A 24,853-nucleotide genomic window follows, 5' to 3' on the forward strand; every position below is an offset into this window, starting at 1 on the left:
GATCGGTCTATATGGCAGCTATATCCAAATATGGCCCGATCTGGACGATTTAAAGGGGTAGCAAAACTCGCTGTACCAAATTTCATGGAAATAGGATGAACAAGTAAAAAGGCGTTAAGTTCGGCCGGGCCGAACTTTGGATGCCCAACACCTCGCGTATATATGTAAACCACCTTTCATCAAAATTCGGTGATAATTTCATACATTATGTCCTATAACAGTTATATCAAAATATGTTCCGATTTGGGCCAAATACTAATAAGCACTCCAGCTATATCTAAATACTAATAAGTACACTAGGTATATCTTAAATAAACCAATCTGAACTATAAACGACACGGATGTCGAAAAGCCTAACATAAGTCACTGTGTCAAATTTCAATGAAATCGGATTATAAATGCCCCTTTTATGGGGCCAAGACTTTAAATCGAGATATCGGTCTACATGGCAGCTATATCCAAATCTGGACCGATTTGGGCCAAGTTGCATAAAAATGTCGAAGGGCCAAACACAACTCACTGTCCCAAATTTCAGCAAAATGAGACAATAAATGTGGCTTTTGTGGGCCTAACACCATAAATCGCAGGATCGGTCTATATGGCAGCTATATCCAAATCTGGACCGATCTGAGCCTAATTAACGAAAGATGTCGATGGGCCTTACACAATTCACTGTCCCGAATTTCATCAAAATCGGATAATAAATGTGGCTTTTGTGGGCCTAAGACCCTAAATCGGAGGATCGGTCTATATGGCAGCTATATCCAAATCTGAACCGCTATATCTGAACCGGTCTAAGCCAAATTGACGAAGAATGTCGAAGGGCCTAACACAACTCACTGCCCCAAATTTCGGCAAAATCGGATAATTAATGTGGCTTTTATGGGCCTAATACCCTAAATTGGCGGATCGGTCTATATGGGGCTATATCAAGATATAGTCAGATATCTTCAAACTTAACCTGCCGATGGACAAAAAAAGAATTTGTGCAAAATTTCAGCTTAATATCTCTATTTTTAAAACTGTAGCGTGATTTCAACAGACAAACGGACGGACATGTCTAGATCGTCTTAGATTTTTACGCTGATCAGGAATATATATACTTTATAGGGTCGGAAATGGATATTTCGATGTGTTGCAAACGGAATGACAAAATGAATTCGGTGGTGGGTATAAAAATGCTCCTTTTATTGGCTCATTACACTATATCGGGAAATCGGTCTATATTGCACCTATATCGAAATATAGTCCAATCAGGACCACATTTGACAGGAATGGGTAAGGGTCTACCGGAACACACTGTGCCAAATTTTATCGAGTTCGGGTAATAAATGGAACTTATTACCTATAGACCAACCGATCTCCCGATATAGGGAGATCGGTCGGCCGATCTGAACAGCACTTCACAGAAATGGGAAGCAGTCTACCAGAACTCACTGTGCCAAATTTCGTCGAAATCGGATGAAAAGTGACCAATTTATTGTTTCAAGACTTTAAGTCTAGAGATCAGTCTATATAGCGGCTACGTATAACTGCAAAATTATAAATACCCAAATAAGTACACAAAATAGGGTATTTATTGGGTATTTACCCAATAAACTGACCGCCCTTGTCATGGCTGTAAGAAGTCATAGCGAAATACCACGTTCAACATTTCAGCAAAGTAAAGTCGGAAGATCTATTTATGTGCGAGATATAGTAGGTTCTGGATTATTTTTTATCACACTGGCATGATTATTGGAAGTCGTAACAAAACACCACGTGCAAAATTTCAGCCAAGTCGGGAAATAGTTGCTCCTTCTAGAGGCTCCAGAAGTCAAAATCAGGCGATTGGTTTATATGAAAGCTATATTAAGTGATTGACCGCTTAAGACCAAACACACTTGAAACATTTCTGATAGGTTAGGTTTAAGTGGCAGTTTGTCATCAGACTCACTTAGACATTTTCGTCCATTGTGATACCACAGGAACAGGCGAAGGAATATGCCTTCTAGTTCCTACATTCAAAGTTTACTGAAAATAGCAAACACTGTCTGCTGAATATTAGTAGGTAATTTTTCTGCTATTGTAGCAGTCGTTCCGCTATTACAGCAGTAGTACTGCAATTTCAGAGTAGCAGGCTTACTGCTGAAAAGTCTGTTGTTTGCTGAAAATGACTGCTGCTTAATTATGAAGGGGATTTCAGAAGAAAAATAGAACACATGTCTAAATGTGTGTCTCAGTGGATGTTCACCACTTTCCATAACCCTTTTTCTTTAAATTTAGATACAAAAGGCCATGCCAGTCATGTGCAAATTAGTAGGGCAATAACAAAAAATTAGAGCTAGCTCAGCCACATTTCGAAATGGGTACCAATGGATGGATGAATGGAGGCCGCCTTAGCGCTGAACGCCTGTGTTCGAATCCCGCCAAGACCATCAGAAAAATTTTCAGCGGTGGTTTTCCCCTCCTAATGCTGGCAACATTTGTGAGGTACTATGCCATACCAACTTCTCTCCAAAAAGATGTCGCACTGCGGTACGCCCTTCGGACTCGGCTTTAAAAAGGAGGCCCCTTATCATTGAGCTTAAACTTGAATCGGACTGCACTCATTGATATGTGAGAAGTTTGCCCCAGTTCCCTAGTGGAATGTCCATGGGCAAAATTTGCATTTTACCAATGGATGGATCTGGTTGCTTTTTTTACAGTAATTTTCCACAAATTGAAATCATCTCTTCGAGCATAATTTCTAAAAAATGCTTAAAGTAATCAAAACGTGTAACAGGCAAACATAAAAAGTAGCATATATTTTTTTCATCAGGCTTGTGTATTCAAAACAGCAGATTTTATTAGTTGAAATAGCAGTAAGAAGTGTTTGCTAATACAGCAGCCCTATGTTTGCTGAAACAGCAGTAATCACTGTTTTCCCATTTTCAGCAAAAAAAAAAACTGCTTTTTTAGCAAACATTTTTGCTGTTTTGAATAACAAATTTGGTTGAGTGTACAGTTGAATCATTCAGATCGCTTTAAAAAGCATAGCAACTTACGAATATGCACATCCGCAAGTCTAGATTTGGCCACATAATTTTGGAATGTTCGCAACCAATGCCAATCGTCATTATGACATTAGGTCATGTAGTCGTGTAGAAAATAAATACAAAGAAAAACACATGCGGTGGAAGAAAACAGCTACACTCATACAAATTTGTTATTTAAAACAGCTAAAATGTTTGCTGAAACAGCAGAACGGCTGCTGAAAATAGGATTGCAGTAATTTGTTGCTAAAACAGCAAATATTTTCTGCTGTTTTCAAATTTTGAAAAGATCAAAAACGTCGTAAATATTTCAAATTAGTTGGATAAGTTGAATTTGAATAAGGGAAGTAAGATTTGAATAAAGTCGTCTTAAAGAGCCCTGTTCAAATTCAGATGTGTGCTTTACAACATACTCTAGTTGGGATGGTTGTAAAGCACGATCCATTTGACACCTCCCGCTGATGATTTTACTTTCTCGAAAATGAAATCGCGATATCGGAAGCCAGTCAAATGCTTCTAGCAATAACACTCTTTTGCTGACTTTTAAATGTTTTTTGCTATACTATTCTTTGAATAGAAAACATTAAACAATAGTCTAAAACCGGAAAATATCCTGCAATGGAATCTCAATATTTCAACCATATTCAATTTTTTACAACCATATAACTTAAAATTTTCTATAATTTGCAAATTTTTGGTCGAATTTAAATAACATCAGACAAAATAACTACTACTTTTTAATATATGCTTTTGAACAACAAATAACCGACAAAAATTTCCATTTTTTTTACTAAATTATAACAAATGCCTCAATTGTTGTTTCGAAGTTCAAAAATTTTGAATGAATTTATTCAAAAGTTCAACATTTTTAATTTAATATCAGCAGACAAGGTTTGCTGATATCAGCAGACTAATTTTTATAGGTGGAGTGTAAAAGGTGTCGAACTTGTGTTAGTGTCGTGCTTACATCGTAGACACACGGTATATTCGATATAAGTACGACCTATCCGTATATGGCCCTTGAAGCCTCCACACCTAATATGGTTGAAAAGTCTTCTAACCAAAAACGAAACGCGTCCCATAGTGGTTGGTGTATTGTCGGCTTTCCTTTTCTATTGCTAAATACTTCGATTATTAAGCTCGTCTCGAAAGACAAACAAACGAAAATATTCTAAAGAAAAATTATCTTAGCCCTAACAGGCAAAAAAAAAACTTTAATTTTGTACTGTTCAGACATCTCGTTGAGAGTTCAGTGACAGTCAAGGGAGGTTTTCGAATTCCGAAATACGTTCTCCAAAATATTTATTCCAATCGTCGTTATGATTACATCTAAGCCAAACCAACACTATTTTGATTGCAAGGATTTCCGCTCGATATATACTACAGTGGTCGGGTAACCTCCTCGGTATGACCAGTCCAAGTTCTTCGGAATACACCCCAAGCCCACGTGGTCGTCTACTTTGGAACCATTCGTATAAAAATGTTTGTAACTTCTATTACCAGGGATCCAGTAGTTCTATCGAAAAGCGGCTCAGGCAATGTGTAATCCACAATGCCTGGAACATCGGGTATTGTATCAGGGATAACACTGTGTCAGTATTCGCCCCTTGACCAGTATATCTCTAAGAGTTCTGGGAAAATTCCACTAGAATCAATAGACACATCATCAGCATAGGCAAATACTTTTACACCGTTTTGTTCCAGAAAAAATAATATATTATTAATGGCTATATTCCAAAGTAGGGGGGACTGTATCCCTCCTTGGGTTTCTTCTCTGCTGACCCATCTTGATAGATCTACAGATCCCAAGACTGTCGTAAATTTGCCCATGAACATTCCATTAAGGAACAGGAACAAACTTCTCGCATATTAATGAGTGCTGCCCGATTCAAATTTAAGCTTAATGATAAGGGATCTCCTTTTTATACCAGAGTCCGAACGGCGTGCCGCTGTACGACACCTCTTTGTGGAAAAGTTTTTACATGGCTGCCATACCAAATGGTACAGTACCTTACAAATGTTGTCAGCATTAGGAGGGGAAAACCACCGCTGATAATATTTTCTTGATATTTTCACCAGGATTCGAATCCAGTCGTTCAGCGTCAAAGACGGACATGGTAACCTCTGCTCTACGGTGGCCTGCGAAATGTTACCATTGTGTATTCCTTGAGCGTCCTTCGATTTAGGCAATTGGGTTGTGAAGGGCTGTGTCAGTGGTGCCTAAAGAAGTGATATCCAGGGGTCTTTGCCTTAAGATATGTTTATATAAACCTCTCTAGAGTTTTCAGCATAAAGGATGATACAATAATAGGATGAAAATCTTTCCCCTTTTGCTTTTGGAATGAAAATGACCTTTGTGTTCCTCTATCCCACACTTATATACGACATGCTGATACAACAGAGTATATCTCCCTAAGCCAAGGACCCAGTCTATCGGACACAGCTTGTAATTCAACCGGTGATATATTATCAGAGCCTGGCGACTTAAAGAAGTCGAAACTTTTATCGCCCAAAGGATTTTTGGCTCAGACACAATTTACCCAATAACTTCCGACGAATGCATTCCTGTAACAACCTCTTCTGGCGCCATGTTATCTATTGGAGAGTTTCCCGAGAAATGTGTTTCAACGAGTAGTCCTAGTGTTTACTCGCTAGGCAATGTCCATACATTCGCTGACTTCTGAATATATCGCACCGTATAAGGTTTCTAGGATAGGGACTTCCTTAACCTAGGGGCCTCAGATGTTTCTTCCGCGGAACTGCAGAATTCCACCCAGGATTTGTTCGGAGGCTTTTTTAGCTCGCCTTGTATTTTCTTAGTTCAGCCTTGTAGACGTCCCAATCGTATGGTGCCCTTGTGGCTTTCACCCTGTTGAAGAGTTTTCCGCAGACCTTCCTGAGACCAACCAGTTCTGGGTTCCATCATGGATGTCGTTTTTTGTCCCTTACCTTGGCATGGACATGACACAAGCGAATCGTTCAGGGCCTTCGTGATCCGCTTAACCATTATGCCTATGTTCGCCGCAGTTTCTACTTCCTTTTTCTGGTCTAGATGGGATAGTCGTGCAGAATGTGTGTCGAAATTAATTCCAGCCCAACTTTCTTCTGTTTAGTCGAGGGACCACATCTGCAGAATTTTCAGGCTGAATCTAATATTTTGATGATCAAAGAAGCCGCGGTGATCCAATACTTCCCAGTCGCATGTCCTTCCGAGTTTCATTTAAGCCACATATTGCCATGGTCGGTAAATTTGTACTCTTTGGGGGGTGTTTTGGGGAAATACATGGTCCACATTTGGATATCAGATTCGTATTCCACTCCCAAATACCTTTATTTGAGCCCCATATTGCGGTGGTGAGTAAATAGTTGCTGTATGTGGGGTGTTAAAGGGAAGGGGTAGACCCCCAGAAAATTGGTCCCTGAAGTGGGTATCAATTTCGTGCTATACTCCCCAATACATTCCATTTGAGGCCCCCAGCTCTTAGCCCTGAAAATTAGAAGCATGTTGCAATACTCTCAAATATCATTTATTTGAACCACAAATTGCCATTGGCTTACAAATTGGGCCCCTAGACACTTAGTATCACATTTGTATTCTACACTCAAATACCTTTTATTTGAGCCCCATATTACAATGGTCAGTAAATAAGTTCTATTTGAGGTTGTTTTGGGGAGGGGGTGGACCCCCAGCAATTTGGTCCCCCATTTAAATATGAGATTGGTATTCTACTCGCAAATACCTTTCATTTGAGTCCCATAGTGCTTTGGTCGGTAAATATGTCCGTTTAAGGGGTGTTTTGGGGGTTGGGGTGGTCCCCCAGACACTTGATCTCACAATTGGATATCAGAAATGTTTTCTAATCTTAAGTTCCTTTCATTTGAGTCATTTGAGATTCGATAAGCAGTTCATCCCTTTCGTTGATATCTGAACTTTCCCATATCTGGTGATGTGCACTAGCATCACTTCCTACAATGAGGCTCTTTTCCCTGCAGAAGCGGCTTCAACCAGCAATTTAAGGCTTGAAGGGGGCATCTCTGAATCGTGTGTCACATTAAGGGAAGCCAACCTGTAATGAGACTTATTTATTTCAAGGTTTGCTACTTCTGAATCTGCATTGCTTTGAGACGGAGGAAGAAAAACATTTAGACTACTCTTTGCAAGAATGCACACTCTGTGTCTCCCGTTTCCCGTACCCTTAAGTAGTTTAAATCCAGGAATTCTTATTCCACGAACCATTCTTTCGCACACCCATAGCTCCTGGATAAGAAACACGTCAAATCCTCCTGCCATCAGAAGGTCGTTTAGTCGCGTCGAGACGGTCTTACAATGGTAAAGATTTAGCGGAAACCGGAGCATAGTCAGGATTCAGAATTTCCACCACTGTTGCGTAGCCTCGTCTTCTGAGTCGGCCAGGAGTTCATCCTCACAACATTTGTTTGATCATGTCATGATGAGCTGAGAAAGCAGTGGAACCACTCTTCCTCAGAACACTGGGTACTTTCGGTGTGAACGATTCCTCCATAGATGCTTCACCAGCTGCTATTGTTGAAGTATCTTTTGATGTCCGTCCTTCCCTGCTGGCGCTCAACTAGAGCCCTATCCAACCGGATGACATACCCACACAGGGCTTATCGGGTTCCGTCTCGACGCCTTTCCCTCCTGTTTTGATCGTATCCAGGAAATGTTTAGTTTCCAGCAATCCCCCAGGCATAATAATATATAAACAAATAATACATATTTTTTGTTTCTCTTTCGAGACGAGCTCAATGATCGGAGATGCAAATGGAAAAGGAAAGCCAAAGATATCAACACTCACCAACCACTATGGGACGCGTTTCGTCTTTGGTTAGAAGATTTTTCAACCATATTAGGTGTGATGGCTTCAAGGGTCGTGCGTTGGTATGCTGTATTTGAATCGTATTTAATTGCGAAAACGCATCTATGATACAATTACCACATTAACCAATCTCGACAACCCTGCTTATTAGCTGTACTTTTTCCAATGCATTTGTTTTTGTGTAATGGCAGACATTCTGTCTGTGGTAAATTACACTTCTTCCGTACCACACATGATTTTGATCATCTGTTGGATGTTGTATTGATGGCTTCGAACGCTAAGACAACGGCAATAGCTCACGCTGTTGCTCCGTGTGCCCAGGTTCGAATCCTGGCCGGGCTCTGCCGAATTTTTCATTTTCCAGGAGGCACGTTTTGTCGTTCTGGTAATCTTATTGTATTCCTTGAGCCGTGTGTAATACACATCCCAATAAACTTCCGCCTTTTTATGACGTGCTCTGTTAAAAAGTCTGCGGACCTCTTTCCCAATATTGCGATTCTCCCCGGTCATCCAGGGTTTTTCTTGGGCTGATTTCCTTTCCCGAAGAGGACAACTGTCTTCGAAGGACCCCACCAGTGCAGTCGTAATCCTGTTTACATTTTCGTCAATGTCTTCTACGCTTGGACAATCTAAATTATCTTGCCCAAGTCGTCTTCTGAGTAGCCTTCCGAATTTTGTCCAGTTGGTTTTCAACTTATTCCGGAAGCTTATCGGATTCGGCGCTGGCCGTGCAATTCTAAACCAAATGAAGCGATGGTCAGAGAAAGAGTGCTCCATGGAGACCCTCCAATTCTGAACCTCATCGATCAGATTTTCCGAACATATCGTCACATCTAATACCTCCTCCCTAATCCTATTAACAAAGGAAGCGGTGTTACCAATATTAAGTTTTATTGGGTTGTTAGTATTCAAGAATTCTGCCAGGACTCGACCCCGTTTTTTAATATTGGTACTATCTCACGAAATGTGGTGCGAGTTCGCATCGCACTCCACTAGTACCGTTTTTCTTGTCTGTTTTGCTTTCCTTACCAGCTGGTGCAGCTCCGACGTGGGTGACGGTGTCAGAGAGTCGAAAGTCAGCAGATAAAGTGATGCCAGGTATGCTCTACCGTCTCCCGTCTCAACACTGTTGCATCCGACGTACCCCTCCACCATAGGATGGGGGGTATACTAATTTCGTCATTCTGTTTGTGACTGCTCGAAATATTCGTCTGAGACCCCATAAAGTATATATATTCTTGATCGTCGTGACATTTTATGTCGATCTAGCCATGTCCGTCCGTCTGTTCGTTCGCCTGTCTGTCGAAAGCACGCTAACTTCCGAAGGAGAAAAGCTAGCGTCGTGACATTTTATGTCGATCTAGCCATGTCCGTCCGTCTGTCCGTCCGTCCGTCTGTCTTTCTAAAGCACACTAACTATTTTGCACAAATACTTCTTATTAGTGACTTCTTGAGCCTCTAGAGTGCGCAATTCTTATCCGATTGGAATGAAATTTTGCACGAAGTTTTTTGTTATGATATCTAACAACTGTACCAAGTATGGTTCAAATCGGTCCATAACCTGATATAGCTGTCAGATAAACCGATCTTGGATCTTGACTTCTTGAGCCTCTCTAGAGGGCGCAATTCTTATCGGATTTGAATGAATTTTGGCACGTAGTATTTTGTTATGATATCCAATAACTGTGCCAAGTATGGTTCAAATCGGTTCATAACCTGATATAACTGTCATATAAACATATATGGGGACTTGACTTCTCGAGCTTCTAGAGGGCACCATTCCTATCCGATTTGGCTGAAATTTTGCATGACGTATTTTATTCTTACTTTTAACTACTGTGTCAAATAAGGTTCAAATCGATTCATAGCCTGATATAACTGTCATATAAACCGATCTGGGATCTTGACTTCTTGAGCCTGTAGAGGCCGCAGTTATTATCCGATTTGCCTGAAATTTTGTACGACGGACTCTCATGACATACGTGTTTATTATGGTCTGAATCGGTCTATAGCCCGATACGGCTCCCATATAAATCGATCTCTCTATTTTACTTCTTGAGCCCCCAAAGGGCTCAATTCTTATTCGAATTGGCTGACATTTTACACAGGTCTCCAACATATAATTTAATTGTGGTCCAAACCGGACCATATCTTGATATCGCTCTAAGATTTGCTCTGCTAATCTTTTCTTATATCCTGTTTTGCCTAAGAAGAGATGCCGGGAAAAGAACTCGACAAATGCGATCCTTGGTGGAGGGTATATAAGATTCGGCCCGGCATGCTTTTACTTGTTTATTTTTTTTTAATGACAAATAACGAAAGTCCTTGGGCGAGTAGCAGTGTTGGCATGGAATAATTGGTAGTTGATATGGTTCAGTCCAGAAACTTTGTTCCGGGTCGTCCATGGCTGATTTTCTCCATCAGAGTGTGCGTCGCCGTCTCGCTCCGGTGGAGGCATGTACGTAAGGATAATACAACAGGTTCAGAGAACATGTTTTCTTGGCATAGGCGGAGCTATTAGGACCACGCCCACTAGAGCACTGGAGACTATTCTAGATATCCGACCCATAGACATACAGATTAAATGTGAGGCAGCCACTGTGGCTATGAGACTAAAGGTGATGGGAGAAACAGAAGATAGAAGCAGGTTACATATCGCAGTAGAATCGAGGCGACGATAGGAAACCTGGAAGGAAGGGACGACGTTTCCGATCGGATACAGCTGCCAGAGGCACAATCTTGGATCGACGGAACCTTAGTATTGCCATCTGGAAGATCATGTTACACGGATGGATCACAGCTAGAGGACAGAGTGGGCCTGGAGGTTTACATTGAAAACCCAGGGACTGACATCTGTTTTAGACTGCCTGACCATAATACGGTCCTGCAGGCAGAGATCCGAGGGATCACAAAATACGTTAGGTGGTGTGGTGTTCACTCGAGGGCGTCAAGTGTGACTTTCTTTACGGACAGTAAACTGGCTATCAGGGCAATAACAAACAAGACGGTATGGTCACGAACAGTATTGCAGTTTAAGAAGGAGATTAACGCACAATTCGCATCGTTTGGGTGTCTAGTCATAGCGGACTAAGGGGGAATGAAAGGGCAGACGGTTTAGCCATGAAGGCCAGAGAACTGTCTTTAAAAAACTTGGTTAACCCGAAGCCTTTCGGGTCGACGCAGTCCGAGTTAAGGGAGTGGGCGACGAATGCGCATGCAACATTGTGGAACAGCGCAACGGTCGGTAGGACGGCGAAAATCCTATGGGGGGATCCAGATCGTGAGAAGACGAGGCTATTACTGAAAGGACGCAAGAAAGAGGTCAGTATAGCTATTGGTATCATAACGGGACACATAGGACTACGAGCTCACTTATGTAAAATCGGTGCGGCAAGTGATAGCATGTGTAGGGCATGCGGGGAAGATGATGAGACGTTGGAGCATTTCCTTTGTCATTGCCTGGTTTTCGCATCTAACAGATACCGGCACTTAGGTGGAGACACAGTACCAAACATGAACCAACTTGGAGGAGTAGTATTGAAAACAATTAAGGATTTTGTACACGGTAGCACGGAATTCCTAACTTAAAGTTTTCTTTTTAGAGATTACTTTATAGATTTTAGAGCGCACAACAAGCCGATTACTGGCTTAGCCTCTTTTTAACCTAGCCTAACCTTCTGCTATGGGTTTCACGACACTGCGGGATATGAGGCAACGAACTGGCTGACAAAACAGCTAAAACCGCTCTCAAATATCCCCAAAACGATTACAACCTTTCAAACGTAGAAACATTTCTCAAAGTGTGTACATACCGCCGGTTGGTAACTGTGTCCCGATTAATGGCCAGGCTTACAACCCCGACATAAGTGCGTTACTATCTGACCATAATCGTCTGGTCCTAGGGGACTTTAATGCGCATTACACTTCATGGCATTCTCCCCTAGGTAACGACTAGCGTGGCATAGCTTTGAAAGCTCCACGTTTTGCGATGAATGGTGAATGAGGTACCCCCACTAGGATTACGAGAAGGTGCAGAAGCTCGCCAGACATCTCCAATGGATCCCCTGATCTCCTGAGTGACGTATCCTGGCAAGCCGTCATCTATTTGGAGTCAGACCACCTCCCCATAATTCTCACCATCGACCGACCACCCGACTTCATAACTTCTGAGCGCCGGACGTTTTTCAATCATAAGAAGGCCGATTGGGCTGGCTTCAGAGAGTATACCAATTGCCGCTTCAGTGAACTGCCACCCCCCTCAGATGTGCCAGTGGCCAAGAGGAAATTCCGAGACATCATTAACGCAGCAGCCGCTCGCTTAATACCAGCCGGTCGAATACCTCAAGTGCGGCCCAATTTCCCGGCGCAAGCAGTGGTACTCGCAGACGAGCATGGTGGTATTCGTGGTATGAACCCCGCTAACCCCAGAATCAGCGAGCTGAATCTGAAAATAAACAGGGTAGTCAACGAACATAAGCGGAATTTGTGGCTGGAACACTTGGAGCAATGTAACTTAGGCACCGGTGTAGGCAAACTGAGGGCCACTGTTAAGTCACTCTCGAATCCCGGTAGACGGGATGACAGGACCTCAGTCACTTTTGGCGAAATAACCGTGACTAATCCAAAGAGATGCGCCAGGTTGTTCAACCGTCAATTTATTGTGCATCCCGAGAGAGACAGGGCAAGGAGGAGAGCCATTCGCCCTATTCGTGGTCTCCGAGCCGATGAACAGCCATCACAATTTACCGTGGGCGAAGTTACGAATGTCATCCGTGGCGCCAAATCATCGACGGCGTTAGGCCCCGACGGAATTTCTACATTCATGTTGAAGAATCTGATTTTACCTGGAGTTGTGTACCTTACCACTGTCCTCAACCTGTCATTGAATACTCTTATAGTTCCCGATGTCTGGAAAATGGGCAGAGTGATCCCGCTACTGAAACCTGGGGGAGTCGTACAGACCGATCTCCCTTCTATCACCAGTGGCAAAGACGCTTGAGGCATTACTCCTCCCGAGCTTCGTAGGAGAATTTCCATTCGCCGAGCATCAACATGGATTTCGAAGACTGCACAGCACAACAACAGCTTTGCATGCTATCACCGCACACATTTGCCGTGGCTTCAATCAGTCCAGGCCATGTTATAGGACGGTCCTCGTGGCACTGGATCTATCGAAGGCATTCGACACGGTCAGCCATGCCAAATTATTTGAGGACATCGCCAACACGTCCCTCCAGCCAGGCCTGAAACGATGGGTCGCGAATTATCTGTGTGGTCGCCAGTTATTTGTGGAATTTAGGGATAAGAAGTCGAAGCATCGAAGAGTGAAACAGGGAGTTCCCCAAGGTGGGGTGATATCTCCGGCACTGTTCAACCTCTACCTATCCTCCATTCCACCCCCTCCAGACGGCGTAGAGATCGTATCATATGCAGACGATTGTACGATCATGGCATCAGGCCCCCACCCATTGTTGACATCTGCGATAGGTTGAACGTCTACCTCAACGAACTTGCCTCATATTTCTGCCACCACGTCTTCAGCCACATTGTTCACTACAAATACGCGTGAGGTGAATACTGAGCTGACTGTGATGGTCGATGGAGAAATGATTCCGACCATCAAGTGTCCCAAAATACTTGGCGTCACATTTGACAGCTCTTACACATTCTCCTCACATGCCACAGCAATTTGCGATAAAGTCAAAAATAGAAACAAGGTCCTCAAGTCACTTGCTGGCAGCACTTGGGGTGCAGACAAAGAAACCTTGTTGACCACGTACAAAGCAATTGGCCGGTCTGTGGTAAGTTATGCAGCGCCAGTGTGTTCTCGTCACAGATCTGTCAGAATGCCGCCCTCCGAACTGCGACGGGCTGTCTACTCAGTTCTTATGTGGACCACCTCCATCAGGAGACAAAGATCCTATCAGTGCGAAGACATAACTACATGCTGTCTAAGCAATACCTTTTGGGCTGTTATCGCAGAGACCGTCCAAATCATCATCTTGTGGATAGATATCCACAGCCCAGAAGCCTTAGGGTGATCTAGAACGCGAGGTTCAGCGCTACAAGAGAGAACCTCTAGATCAAGCGGCATATCAAGCAGGCCTAGACAACATTCATGCAGACACGGTAGTAGATGCGGTAATTGGCTACCCGGTGAATGTGGTCCTTGGAGAACGACCGCCTCTCATTGCACCTGAAGAAATCGACCTCCACCAGCAAACCAGAGTGGTTCTGTCTCAATAACGATCCGACAGTTGCAGCCGCCTCAATTCCTACAGAGCTAGGATTGATGCCGACGTGCAAGATGTATGTCCCGATTGTAACCAGGGACCGCACGATACACTGTCCGGCCATACCCTGTTGACTCAAACCCAGATCCCTGTGGACGCACCCCATCTTAGTCGCAGAGTTCCTGGGTCTTGACACTCAACAGAATCAAGAAGACGAAAGATAGAACACAATAAACTGCTACAACAACAACAACAAGTTTGCCCCTATTCCTTAATGGGATGTTCATGGGCAAATTTGTATTTGCGGCAATTAATGGATCCAATTTTTACCGGTCATCTTTTCCATCAAAAACGGATTTTCGATCGATTTTAATAAAGTTCGTAGGGGAATTTAGCGACAACATTTGAGTAGAATGTAGATGGCTCTTCATAAAAATTAGTCAAAACATTTTTTTTTTTGAATATTTTACAATTATAGTTGCTTCCTGTTCAGTTTGTTTGCGTACAATTTCATGGAAATAAAAGTCAAACAATAGCCTGGTGAATTCATAACACTAGTTTGAGAGGAAATTAAAATAAGCGCACAAGAAAAAATGTTATCAAGATACCGAAGCTGATTCGCCGAAACTATGACTAAAAAACTAATATATTCGCAAAAACAAGCACAATTTTAAGTATTTAAAAGATTATGATCGGTCTATAAATAGTGAGTTGGTCTCACTTTATGACCAAATGTCACAGCCGATGGATCAGTTCTTGCACCCAGTAGCGATCACTATTTTCAATAACAAATGTGAAGTGTTTTTACCAATTTCACAGTAACAGAGGCATTATGGAAATTTTTCGAGTTTGAAAAAGTGTGTGGTGTTGCTGAGTTAAACATAATAAACATAAAAAGGAGAGATTCCTTCCAACTGTTGCTTGGACAGCTAATTAGACACCTTTGATCAAGTTTCTTATTTTACTTGGATGGTAAAAAAAAGCCTGTCGTTTAATGAAAAGGCATGCAGATCACGATGGGGAGACTAAAGTATAATAGATAAAATAAAATAAGACATGAGATCAAATTAAATTAAAAATAAAAATGAAACGATTTTCGAAAACACACAACAATAATTCGCAGAAAATTAAAGGTATTTTGGAACAAAACTGATTTCCCAAAGATACAATCAAATCACTTATCAAACAGAATAAAAATGAGCTGAGGAATAGAGAAGAAACAAGTAAAAGCGGCCGAGCCCAATCTTATATACCCTCCACCATGGATCGCATTTGTCGAGTTCTTTTCCCGGCATCTCTTCTTAGACAAAAAAAGGATAAAACGAAAGATTTGCTCTGCTATTAGAGCGATATCAAGATATGGTCCGGTTCGGACCACAATTAAATTATATGTTGGAGACCTGTGTAAAATATCAGCCAATACGAGTAAGAATTGCGCCCTTTGGGGTTCAAGTTGTAAAATAGAGAGATCGATTTATATGGGAGCTGTATCGGGCTATAGACCGATTCAGACCATAATAAACACGTATGTTGATGGTCATGAGAGAATCCGTCGTACAAAATTTCAGACAAATCGGATAATAATTGCGGCCTCTACAGGCTTAAGAAGTCAAGATCCCAAATCGGTTTATATGGCAGCTATATAAGGATAAGAATTGCTCCCTCTAGTGGCTCAAGAAGTCAAGATTAAAGATCGGTTTATATGGCAGCTATATCAGGTTATGAACCGATTTGAACCATACTTAAAACAGTTGTTGGAAGTCATAGCCAAACACGTCGTGCAAAATTTCATTCCAATCGGATAAGAATTGCGCCCTGTTGAGGGTCAAGAAGTCAAGACCCAAGATCGGTTTATATGGCAGCTATATCAGGTTATGGACCGATTTGAATCGTACTTGGTACAGTTGTTTGATATCATAACAAAAAACTTCGTGCAAAATTTCATTAAAATCGGATAAGAATTGCTCCCTTTAGTGGCTCAAGAAGTCAAGATTAAAGATCGGTTTATATGGCAGCTATATCAGGTTATGAACCGATTTGAGCCATACTTAACACAGTTGTTGGAAGTCATAGCTAAACACGTCGTGCAAAATTTCATTCTAATCGGATGAGAATTGCGCCCTCTAGAGGCTCAAGAAGTCAAGACACAAGATCTGTTTATATGGCAGCTATATCAAAACGTGGACCAATATGGCCCATTTACAATACCAACCGACCTACACTAATAAGAAGTATTTGTGCAAAATTTCAAGCTGCTAGCTTTACTCCTTCGAAAGTTAGCGTGCTTTCGACAGACAGACGGACGGACGGACATGGCTAGATCGACATCAAATGTCACGACGATCAATAATATATATACTTTATGGGGTCTCAGACGAATATTTCGAGTAGTAACAAACAGAATGACGAAATTAGTATACTCCCATCCTATGGTGGAGGGTATAAAAAAGCCAAAAATCTACAAATCAATGATATATAGCCCACACCTTACAGAGAGATTTCAAAACTCCAACTGCATTGACAAGGAAACCTACTCAATCGCTTCAAAAACCACCAACGCTCTACAACAGCTCTTCACGAAACTTAAACCGAAAATAGAAAACATGGAAAAATCGAATTTGTATTTGTATTTTATTATGCTAAAACTCATACAACAGACAATGTCTTATATAAAGCATGGGTTGGTAAATTCATAAATACAATGAGTTCAACAAGTTTTCATTTAAATAGAACAATAATTGGTAAAAAAATATTTAACAATTTAAGCAAAGCTACTGATACAATATTTAAGTAAAAAAAAGGTTTAAAAAAATTGAAAAAGGGAGAAAAAGAAACTTTAAAGAAAATTTAACAATTTAATCAAAGTAACCGATAAAATAAATGAATAAATAGTTATAAAAAAAAAACAAAACCAATAATTAATTAAAAGGACTATAAATCGAAGATTTCAACTGTCGTTCATTACTTATAATTTGAATACTATTGGGAAGATTATTCCAGAAACGTATAGCATTAACAAAGAACTGTTGTTCAGATACACGATATTGATGACGTATTTGTATTACTTGTCTACCTCTTGTAGAGGTATATACTTGTACTTGTACATATACTTGTCTGGCAAAGTCAGATACCTATTCTCTTTTACGCAAACCAAAAATGTATCTAAGGACATCGTTAAATGCCACGTGCAATTTTTTCCAATGAGTTACATCACAACCGTAAAAAACTTCGCAAGAGTATAATAGCTCCGGCAGAATAAATGTCCTAGCCAAAAGCATTCTTATTGGCAAAGGGGTATACTGTCGACTCATACATAAGTTTCGTAAAACGCCATAGGTCCTGCTCCCTGTCGTACTGACATGATTCGTCCATGAAAGTCTATCATCAAACTCCAACCCAAGCTTTCTTGCAGATGAACAGTCTCAATTGGGACTCCAGCAATTGCCACATCAAGATTGAGCGGCATTGTCACCCGATTCCTACCAATCACAAGGCACTTAGACTTAGTTGGATTTAAAAGTAGTCCTTTGGCGTTTGCCCATGTGTTTATACTATTCAAGTCACTATTAAGACGAAGTACGCCATCGATCAGCCTCCCCGGCGAAGAGCTCATATACAGCTGTACGTCGTCGGCATACATATGAATACCACAGTTGCGCAACTGTCCAGGAAGGTCATTGCTATATAAGGAAAAAAGGAGTGGGCCCAATACAGACCCCTGCGGAACAGAACACCGGCTATCAACACATAGCGATTGCCTTCTATTCGAAAGATAGGAAAATATAAGATCCGTTGTTCTTTCAGAAAATTTAAATAAATGTTTGAGTTTAAGGCAAAGTATATTGGGATCAACGGAATTAAATGCCTTCGAATGATCTAAAAGAACAAGAAAGGTAACATTATCGCTGTCAATATCACTTCTTACATCTTCAACTACCTTCAACAGTGCAGTAGTGCAACTCTGCTTTGGCCGGAAACCAGATTGAAAATCTGTTAGCAGCGAATTATTCGCAATAAGTCCTGATATTTTCCGGTTGACTTTAATTCAAAAAATAAAATGAAATTGAAACATGCGACAAATATTACATAGGTACAACCAAAAACAAACTAAAAACGCGTCGGGGCATAGATCGGATACGAAATTAAGGTCACAAAATAACACGCAGAAAACAGCACATGCTAAACACTGTGCAACTCAGCATCACAATCCCTAGTTGGAGAGAGTATCAGTTTTGTAGTGTGAAAACAACTACAACAAAAGACTCACGATTGAGATGTTACCCATATTGGACACACCTACAAGCATAAACTACAAGCCCTACACAGAGAACCTTGCAAACAGCTACAGAAGTCTAATAAGAAAGAGGGGGGAAATGCAATAATACGACAAATACAATTTTTAGTATGTATCGCACTGCCAACAACGCAAGACTCGAACGCGCTATAGTACAAATTATTTGTTCGTATGTTTGTCATTAGAAATCGTCTTGTGTTTAGCTTTAAATATATTTGTATGTATGTTTTCCTATTTTAAACAGAATTCCAGATGATGTCTTCCATGGGTAGTCGAAATATCGAATAAAAATAAAATATAAACTACAAACCAAGATATTTATATTCATTTACAGGTAGTGGCAGTTGTCCAACAACAAAATATTAAGTGCACTATCTGTCAAAATCAGTGATTAGTGCAACTCTGATTTTGTATATAGCACACACACACACAACCAAAAGTCGTTGACAGATAGTGCACTTCGCGAGAAAAAGTTTTACTCAGCTGTTTACGGTACACTACCTGGTAGTTTTGTCATGCTACAAACTAAGACCTCGAGCTCGATTATTACCAAACAAAGGATTTTCAAAAACTCAAACATCGGGTTTTAATTATTGTTTCCAACCAAAGAAGTAAATCATCGGCCTGTGAAGTTAGATTTTTGTGTATTGATTAAAACTCAAGCTCGAGGCCTAAAATTTGGTGATTTTTACTTTAACTCTACTTAATTTATCCAATATTTCCTCCTCTAATTGAAAGACATTATCCGGGAAACTACATTGAAGTATGAAAACAGTTTTTTGATTTGTGTTTTTGCTTACTCTAGCGCTAAAAAATTTTAAATCAGCAGACAGTGTTTGCTGATATCAGCAAACATATTTTTCTGGGTATACTAAAAGTCACATTGTGAACTTACTTTGGAATTTTAATCAGCATAAGTAAAAACTTTTCAGCGCTCCCCAAGCGTTGATGATTGCCGTCGAAACTTTTCAAAGTCTCAATTTCTTCGGCCTCTGGCAGAAGTTTTAAAAGTCCTTTTAATCTCTCTGGTCCAATGGCTTTATGATTTGCGTTAGTTAGGAGTGTGATAATAGCATCATTTGTATCGTATCTGTAAAGCAAAAAGTGTTAATGAACAAATTTATCTAATATGATTTGCAATGCATAATTTAAACAAAAAAGTCCCTATACATTTAAGTAATGTCTTGTGGTTTTATCTAGTTCAATTGTTGGTAGTAGCCAAAACATTTGAGACGATTCTGAGAGCATTAACAATCTAAACGACAATTTTTAATGTACTAACTTCTCCCTAGTGCGGTTCTTGTGATTTTATCTTAAATATAATACTCCATGCAACGAGATCTGATCTCTTTATCCAAGTGCCCTGAGCGATTATGGCTCACAGTTGACGAGGGTTGGCCAATAGTCCATAACTTCGGTTCTAGTAAGAATATTTTTTCTGTAAGAAGTTGATTGTAAACCAGCGATGCCTAGTCCTTTATGGTATTTTCGCTTATTTTCTTAAAATACTAGTATGCGCCCGGTCGCTTCGCTACTCCCGATGGTACACCCAGTGTCAAGGAGTAACTGTATCGCGATTGTAAGAGCTTTAGCCTAATTCGTAAAGGAAATAACATTTTGTCAGTTTTATTGCCCAAATGTACGAATTGCAAAAAAATCTTTAGTCGGCCGATATATACTGCACGGTGCATCAGACTCACTTGGACGTTTTCGTCCATTGTGATACCACAGGAACAGAAGAAGGAAGATGCGTTCTAGTTCCTGCCGTTGAACCATCCAGATCGCTTTAAAAAGCCCCATAACTTGCGAATGTTCACATCCGCTAAATCAGAGGAAATGGGCACCTAAAGTGGAACTTCTCCTGACTGCTAGTGCGGAAAACACACACACAGAAGATCTTCTATAGTCTCTTCCTCTTCGATGTCCTCACAGCTTCTGCAAAAGTCGTTATTGGCAACCTTCAGTCTGTCAGCATGTTTTCCGATTAAACAGTGACCTGTCATGACGGACACAATGACTGAGACGGCTGTTCTAGCCAATGACAGCAAAGCGGTAGACCTCTAGATTAGGCCATATAGTTTTGGAATGCTCACAGCCCCCTGCTTGTGACCATCTATCATTCGTTGTCCTTCGGGCCGGGTCCTGAAAACTTAGCTTACATGTCGCTAGAGGCATACCCACAGATTCCAGTATCCCTGGAATGTGTAGAGCTTTACAATTCTCTGGGATATATCTGTCTCCCGGCACCCAAAACAGGTGAATTTTGAACTGTTCAGCCATCTCGTTGAGAGATTTGCGACAGCCGAGAGCGGTTTTTGTGTACCATATTGTACGTTTTAGTACACGAATGTACGAAAAAACTTTCTAGTCGCCCATTCTATTGAGGTTATTTTTTTGAGGTTAGGATTTTCATGCATTAGTATTTGACAGATCACGTGGGATTTCAGACATGGTGTCAAAGAGAAAGATGCTCAGTATGCTTTGACATTTCATCATGAATAGACTTACTAACGAGCAACGCTTGCAAATCATTGAATTTTATTACCAAAATCAGTGTTCGGTTCGAAATGTGTTCATTCACCGTAACGTTGCGTCCAACAGCATCTTTGAAAAAATACGGTCCAATGATTCCACCAGCGTACAAACCACACCAAACAGTGCATTTTTCGGGATGCATGGGCAGTTCTTGAACGGCTTCTGGTTGCTCTTCACTCCAAATGCGGCAATTTTGCTTATTTACGTAGCCATTCAACCAGAAATGAGCCTCATCGCTGAACAAAATTTGTCAAAATTTTAACACATTTCGAACCGAACACTGGTTTTGGTAATAAATCCCATGTGATCTGTCAAATACTAATGCATGAAAATCCTAACCTCAAAAAAATCACCCTTTATATCCCAAATTTTCAGCCTAAATGTACCTTTTTCCATTTTCCGTACGTCTTTTTCTGCCCTATTGTTTACGTTGACATTGTAGAATAAGATAAATCACAATGTCCTATTTTGTGGTATTTATTACCTAAATGTACGAATTTCAGAAAGCTCTTCTAGTGCCCAATATACTGGCATGGAGCAACTGTATCCCAATTATGAGAGCTTTAGCTCAATGCGCAAAGAAAGTACCAATTTGTACGATTTAGTACCTAGATGTACTAATTTCAAAAAAATCTCCGAGTCGTCCAATACATACTGTCTAAGGGTTACTGTGTCCAAATTTTGAGAGCTTTAGCTCAATCCTTAAAAAATTACTTTTGTACGTTTGCCTAATCGCCCGGTTTATTCTCTCAACGTGTTCTTGTATTGACAATTTCAGACCTCTCGATCAATCAGTAAAGAAAGTAAAATTGTCTAGTCGCCCGTTTTATACTCTCACTGTGTACTTGTACTGAACATTTCATACCACTTGCTCAATCCGTAAAGAAAGTACCATTTTGTACGTGTTAGTAAATGTACGATTTTCAAAAGATCTTCCAGTCGGCCGATAAACTATGTTAAGGTGTAAGCTTTAACTCAATCTGTAAAGAAATAACTATTTTCCCCGTTTAATATCTAAATGTTCTAATATCAAAAAATCTCCTAGTCGCCGGATTATACCGCCAATGTGTGCCTGCTTACCAAATTTCAGAGCTCTAGCTCAATCCATAAGGAGAGTACCATTTTGTACGTGTTAGTAAATGTTCGATTTTCAAAAAAAAAAAATCCCCTAGTTCCATTGTACCGTTACATCATATATTTATATATCAGGATATAAATATATGAAGTAACGGTATTCCGATTTTGAGAACTATAGCTCAATCAAGTATTGGGTTGCCCAAAAAGTAATTGCGGATTTTTTAAAAGAAAGTAAATGCATTTTTAATAAAACTTAGAATGAACTTTAATCAAATATACTTTTTTTACACTTTTTTCTAAAGCAAGCTAAAAGTAACAGCTGTTAACTGACAGAAGAAAAAAAGCAATAACAGAGTCACAAGTTGTGAAAAAATTTGTCAACGCCGACTATATGAAAAATCCGCAATTACTTTTTGGGCAACCCAATAATAAAGTAGGATTTTGTACGTTTAAGAACTTTAATGTACTAAGAACTTTAATGTAAAAATACTTCTAATCGGCCGAATATATTCTCAATGTATACCGAGTATCCCAAATTTCAGAGCTCTATCTCAGTTCGTATAGAAAGTACAATTTTGTATGTTGTAGTACCTAAATAGTCGAATTTCAATAAAATCTCCTAGCCGTTCGCTGCGGACGAAGATTAGCTATTTTGTCCTTTTTGGTACCAAAATGTAAGAAAGAATCATTTAGCCATCCATTATATATTTCCTAGTTGTACCTACATGCCAAATTTCAAAGCTCTAACTCTATCCGTAAGAAAGTACCTAATTGTACTAAATGCGGTACTAAACGTACGTTTTCTGTCGTTTCGAAAACAGTTCTCCACTTTTTCACGTTTCCAACGCCAATTTTACGCAACATGATCCTTTAAGCAGAATTTCAAAATTCTAGCTCTATTCGTTCGCCCTGTTCAGCGTTCACAAATTTTGTACCTTTTTTGGTACCTAATTGTACCTTTTTCCAAAAATTCATATAGTCACCCAAAATTAGATTGCCATGTGCCCAAGTACCAAAGTTCAAAGCTCTAGCTCAATCCGTAAAAAAGATACCAAATAGTACCAATTGCGGCACTAATGGCATTATTTTTTCACTACCGTTACTATATTGGAAAATTTTCTACACAAAACCTTATTCTTTAATTTGAGCCTCAACTCATTCTCCTAGCCCTTTCCGTTCGCGCTGGGCAAACATTCACCATTTCGTACAACTCTGTACCTAAAAGTACGAATATCACAAAATCCCATTTTACCACGCTACTATGCCCCAAGACCCACATTCGTGCCAAGTTTCATGATTCTAGCTTTAGACGTTTGGGCTGGGCATTGTTCAGTCAGTCATTCGCGGAGCTCTTTTATATATATAAAAGAAGATTAAAAATGATCACGAACAAACTACTCTAAAATTAAATGTTTGTGAAATTTTTCAAATCATTTGGCGAGGGAAATTGTATCTGCGCCGAAATCCTTCTGGCGATAAAAAGTTTGGACTCCTTTAAGTGGCCAGATGATATATCACCGGTTGAATTACAAGCTGTGGCTGATAGACTGGTTCCTTGTTCAAGGGATATATACTCTGCTTGTATCAGCATGCCATATATATCTTTGGGATGGAGGGACACTGGTAACATAACACTTTTATTAAAACGTTATCATAAAGTAGCTGGACAGGGCCCGCTCCTCTGCGCCTTCTTTAACTCTCTAATATCTTTTTAGGGTGGGGACACTTCGCCCTGAATGTGGATATCGAATTCGTGCTACTGTAGCCTATGTCCGCCTATGACGCTGAACGCCTGCGTTCGAATCCTGTCGGAACTTCGGACAAAATTTAAAGCGGTGGTTCTTAATGATGATGGCGACATTTGCGAGGTCCCTTATCGTTGATTAACTCAACTTGAATCGGAAAGCACTCATTGATGAGTGAGAAGTTTGCCCCTGCTCGGTTCCTGGACAAATTTTTTACTCTACTCCCAAATGCCTTTCTTTTGAGTCCCATATTGCCGTATTGGTAAATATTTCGGATTTAGTGGCTATTTCGGGTGTGGTCACTTGGCCATTAAAGTAAATATAAAATTCGTGCTCTACTTTCAGAAACATTTAATATGAGTCCCATAATGGTATGATCGGTAAATAAGTTGTGTTTGACGGTGGGGTGGACCCCAGGGTCTCTGTCCCAATAATTAATATAAATTTCCCGAAAATCAATAAATTTCCACCCCAAATAGCTTTTATATAATAGGGAAGTATTTTGGGGGTGGGGCGGGTCCCAAAACACATGACTCTATATTGTCGTGACTGGTCTATATATCCATTTGGCAGGTTTTGGGCGGCACCCGTGGCACCCGTCCCCAACAATAGAAACCATTTTTTTTTTTGGAGACTGTTATAGTGCAAACAATTTCGAACGAATCGCGTTACCCATTTCCGAGATATTGTATTTTTGAAATTGGGGTAATGAGAAATAATTTTAGGGAGACATTTCGACTCAAATATGGATATCAAATTCGTTTTCACTCCCAAATCCCTTTACTTTGAGCCCCATATTGCCATGGTCGGTAAGTATGATCCGTTTGGAGGGTGTTTTGAGGCTGGGGCGGCCACCGGCACTTTGTCCTGAAAATAGATATCAAATTCGTTCTTTACTCTCAAATACAGTTGATTTGAGCTTCATATTGCTATAGTCGGAAAAAGTGTTCAGTTTAAGGGGTAATTTAGGGCGTACCCCCAAAATTGGATATCAAATTCGTTTTCTTCTCTCAAATACCTTTCATTTGAGTCCCATATTGCCATAATGGGTCAATTAACCTATTCGGCGTGTTTTGAGGAGGAAAAGCGCCACCTTGATCATTTGAATCGCGTATAA

The 24,853-nt window shown here is 40.4% G+C and overlaps 1 protein-coding gene across 1 annotated transcript in view; it reads right to left on the minus strand.

Annotated features, from left to right (window-relative positions):
- LOC106088638 (uncharacterized) overlaps positions 1-24,853 on the minus strand; it is a 74,694-nt gene that overhangs the window by 13,272 nt on the left and 36,569 nt on the right. Inside the window, exon 4 of the mRNA XM_013254250.2 lies at positions 19,275-19,469. Coding sequence (XP_013109704.1) covers positions 19,275-19,469 — 195 coding nt within the window. The remainder of the gene's footprint in view (positions 1-19,274; positions 19,470-24,853) is intronic.

The sequence above is a fragment of the Stomoxys calcitrans genome, chromosome 1 (genome assembly GCF_963082655.1).
Source record: "Stomoxys calcitrans chromosome 1, idStoCalc2.1, whole genome shotgun sequence".
Lineage (NCBI taxonomy): Eukaryota > Metazoa > Arthropoda > Insecta > Diptera > Muscidae > Stomoxys > Stomoxys calcitrans.